The sequence below is a fragment of the Amyelois transitella genome, chromosome 7 (genome assembly GCF_032362555.1).
Source record: "Amyelois transitella isolate CPQ chromosome 7, ilAmyTran1.1, whole genome shotgun sequence".
Classification (NCBI taxonomy): Eukaryota; Metazoa; Arthropoda; class Insecta; order Lepidoptera; family Pyralidae; genus Amyelois; species Amyelois transitella.
The window spans coordinates 1,203,229-1,206,492 of NC_083510.1; the positions used below are offsets into that span (position 1 = coordinate 1,203,229).

Genomic DNA, 3,264 nt, shown 5'->3' on the forward strand with positions numbered 1-3,264 from the left:
AACAAATTGTTTTTTCGGTGAAAGAAACGTTTTCGTTTTTTACCGTTTTATTGGTTTGTTACATTGAAATATATCAGAATAAAACCTTGGGGAAAAAACGGTTTTATTGAGATTTTCGTCGTTTGTTTCGAAAAATAAGAAAAAAACGATTGGAAAACTATATATATATTCTATGTATAATTATCAATTTTTAAAACAATGATGCATATTGTAAGGAAATCAATTCTTTTCCTATCGTATTTTTCCGTTTCTTTCATATTTTTCCGTTTTATTAATAAAAAACATGAAATATTTCATTCTTATCTTTCTTGAATGTTTCGTAAAAAACTTGTATAAAAACGAGGGAATTTGAAAAAAACCGGAAAATTTCCCGCTTTTTTCAACCCTAGTCAGGAAACCCCCTTTTCAAAATTTCAATCAAAAACAAAATTCGTGAACAACTTCCCGAGATTAGCGCATTCATATAGACATAAAAAAATAGAGGGACTAAAGTTTATAATTATATAGGTAGGTACGTAGTGATTTTGTGGGTTAAGAAAATTAAATACGATTTTTACATTTCAAATACATATATTTTATTAAATTTCAAATACATATTCTGACTAATTGAAAGAAGTCAATTTCCAAATCAAATAAAATAAGATTACATTTTTTTTTCTATCCAATTTGCATCTACTGTCAGTCATAATATTACAAAACACAGATAATAATAAAATATTTTCATACATTTAAATAGTGCAATTAATAAGTTAACCACCTTCGTTTCAAAGTTGATTGACCTTCTATGTAATTCGCTAAAGAATTTAAAGAATAAATTTGAAATTTTTCCGATGCAAAATTGAAGTATTTTTTCATCATGCCATTAATAATATGAGGTTTGTTGAAGATCTGTCCTCAAATTAAGCCAACGCGAGTGTGCTGCCCTCTATTGTTCGTATCATAGGACTGGAATGTTGAAAAGGGCATATTGATCGATCTAGCGTTGGACGAATAAGAGGTCGTTGATGAATCTATAAAAAAGGTACTCCTAAACCGTAATAGCCCAGTCCACCTAGCCCGCCAAGACCTAGACCGCCGAAGCCCAGCACATTAGGAGCACTTTCGCATACAGATGTTGCGCCACCCAAAGGTGCTAATCCACCCAGACCGTATCCGTTCAGACCAAGACCACCGAGGCCAAGAGCATTAAGGCCCAAACCCAGATTAGGTGATGATTCGCACACAGTGGTTGCTCCTCCCAAACCAACACCACCTAATCCTAGTCCACCGAGTCCAGCAAAACCTAGGTTAGGAGCCGATTCGCATAAAGTGGTAGCCCCACCTAATCCTAAGCCACCGAGGCCCAATCCACCTAATCCCAAACCGCCCAATCCGAGACCTCCTAGGCCATACCCAACATTAGGAGCCGATTCGCATACAGTGGTTGCCCCACCTAATCCTAAGCCACCGTAGCCTAATCCACCTAATCCCAAACCAGCTAAACCAAATCCATTGAGGCCATACCCAACATTAGGGGCAGATTCACATACAGTCGTCGCTCCTCCTACGCCCAAACCGCCTAGGCCCAAACCTCCATAGCCTAGGAGTCCTAAACCGCCTAATCCATAAAGCCCTCCATAGCCCAATCCGCCTAGACCTCCTAACCCACCTAGGCCTCCTAGTCCATACAGCCCACCATAACCTATAGGGCCCAGCCCACCATAACCCAGTCCTAATGGATAGCCAAGTCCAGATTCACAGACAGTTGTAGCACCGCCCAGGGGTCCTAGTCCTCCTAAGCCGTAGCCCAAGCCGAGGCCTACATTGGGTGCGGACTCGCATACCGTAGTGGCCGCAGGTACTCCAAGGCTGTAACCTCCAAGCCCCAGGCCAAGGTTCGGAGCTGATTCGCAAACTGAAGTTGCCCCCAACGGGTTGCAGTTTACGGCGCAAAAGAAGCCTGGAAACCAAATAAAAAATGACATACTTATAGTCACGTCTATATCCCTTGCGGGGTAGACAGAGCCAGCAGTCTTGAAAGACTGACAGGCCACGTTCAGGTGTTTGGCTTTATGATTGAATTGAGATTCAAATAGTGACAGGTTGCTAGCCAATCGCCGTAAATAAGAATCCCAAGTTTATAAGCATATTCTTTAGTCGTCTACTAGATCCATGGGAAATGATGAAATTTTTTATATTGGTGCCGGGAACCACACGGCACAAGAAAAAATTATTTAATTTTAGCGTGGTCCTAGGTTGGTACCCTGCAATGTTTAGGCCTAGACCCTAGGGTCCGCTTAAGATTTTCTCTCTTGAATTTGCCCGGTCATTAGAAAAAGAGGTAAAGTGGTTCTATTTTTTTTTCTGTTAGCGCCGGGAACCATGCGGCACCAAATATTAGACATTTATTTAAAAACAGAAAAATTTAATAAATCTACTTACCCAGGAGGACGACAGAGATCTTGGAAACCATTTTGTGCTACAAATGGTCTGTGATACCTGCACTTGGATGATCGACACTATTTATACAGAAAAAAAACTAATCTTAAATGTTTTAAAATCACTTTACACGGTTCAATTGTACATTATTTTTGATTGAAAAATGTTTGGGCAACAATTTTAAATTAAAGTCATATTATGATCACATCGTAAGATAATGAAAGTAATTTTAATCTTAATTAAAAAAACTTTATTATTATTAAAAAATGTATTATTTAATTTACGCACTGGCCGCTTACAAAAAAAAGTAATTATTTAATTGAGGAAAAATGGTGATCTTCTTTTGTTATTTTTCACAATGTTTATCATGGATTAGAATTACTCACGTTATTTCTACGTTTAAAATTGTAGTCGCCTTTCTATGTTTAAAAATGGTGATCTTCTTTTGTTATTTTTCACAATGTTTATCATTGATTAGAATTACTCACGTTATTTCTATGTTTAAAAATTGTAGTCGCCTTTTACAACAGGCAAGGGAAAAGATGGAGTGATCCTATACTTTTTATATTGATGCCGGGAACCACACTGTACCAACATTACAACTAAAATCTTCAAGTATTAACCTCCTAAACAATAAATGCAGATAATTCCAATAAATTCCAATAGTCGACATGACGTCATCACCCGGCAGGTTTACCTCTATATCCGAGAAGTCAATACATTGGGATAACGAAGTACAGGTAAGAGGCGGGATCGCTGCGTTATGTTACTATAGGGAACGGGTTTATTTGTCTTGCACCTTATAGTTTCTTCCCATGTAAATAAGATATCGCAATTCTATCATTT

The 3,264-nt window shown here is 37.9% G+C and overlaps 1 protein-coding gene across 1 annotated transcript; it reads right to left on the minus strand.

Moving 5' to 3' along the window:
- Positions 1 to 1,010: 1,010 nt before the first annotated feature.
- On the minus strand, positions 1,011 to 2,452 carry LOC106143491 (spidroin-1-like). The gene is made up of 2 exons (XM_013345603.2): positions 2,422 to 2,452; positions 1,011 to 1,939 (listed from the first exon to the last, which is right to left on the minus strand). The coding sequence occupies exons 1-2, from the start codon at positions 2,450 to 2,452 to the stop codon at positions 1,011 to 1,013; spliced, it is 960 nt and encodes a 319-aa protein (XP_013201057.2).
- Between the last annotated feature and the right edge of the window lie 812 nt (positions 2,453 to 3,264).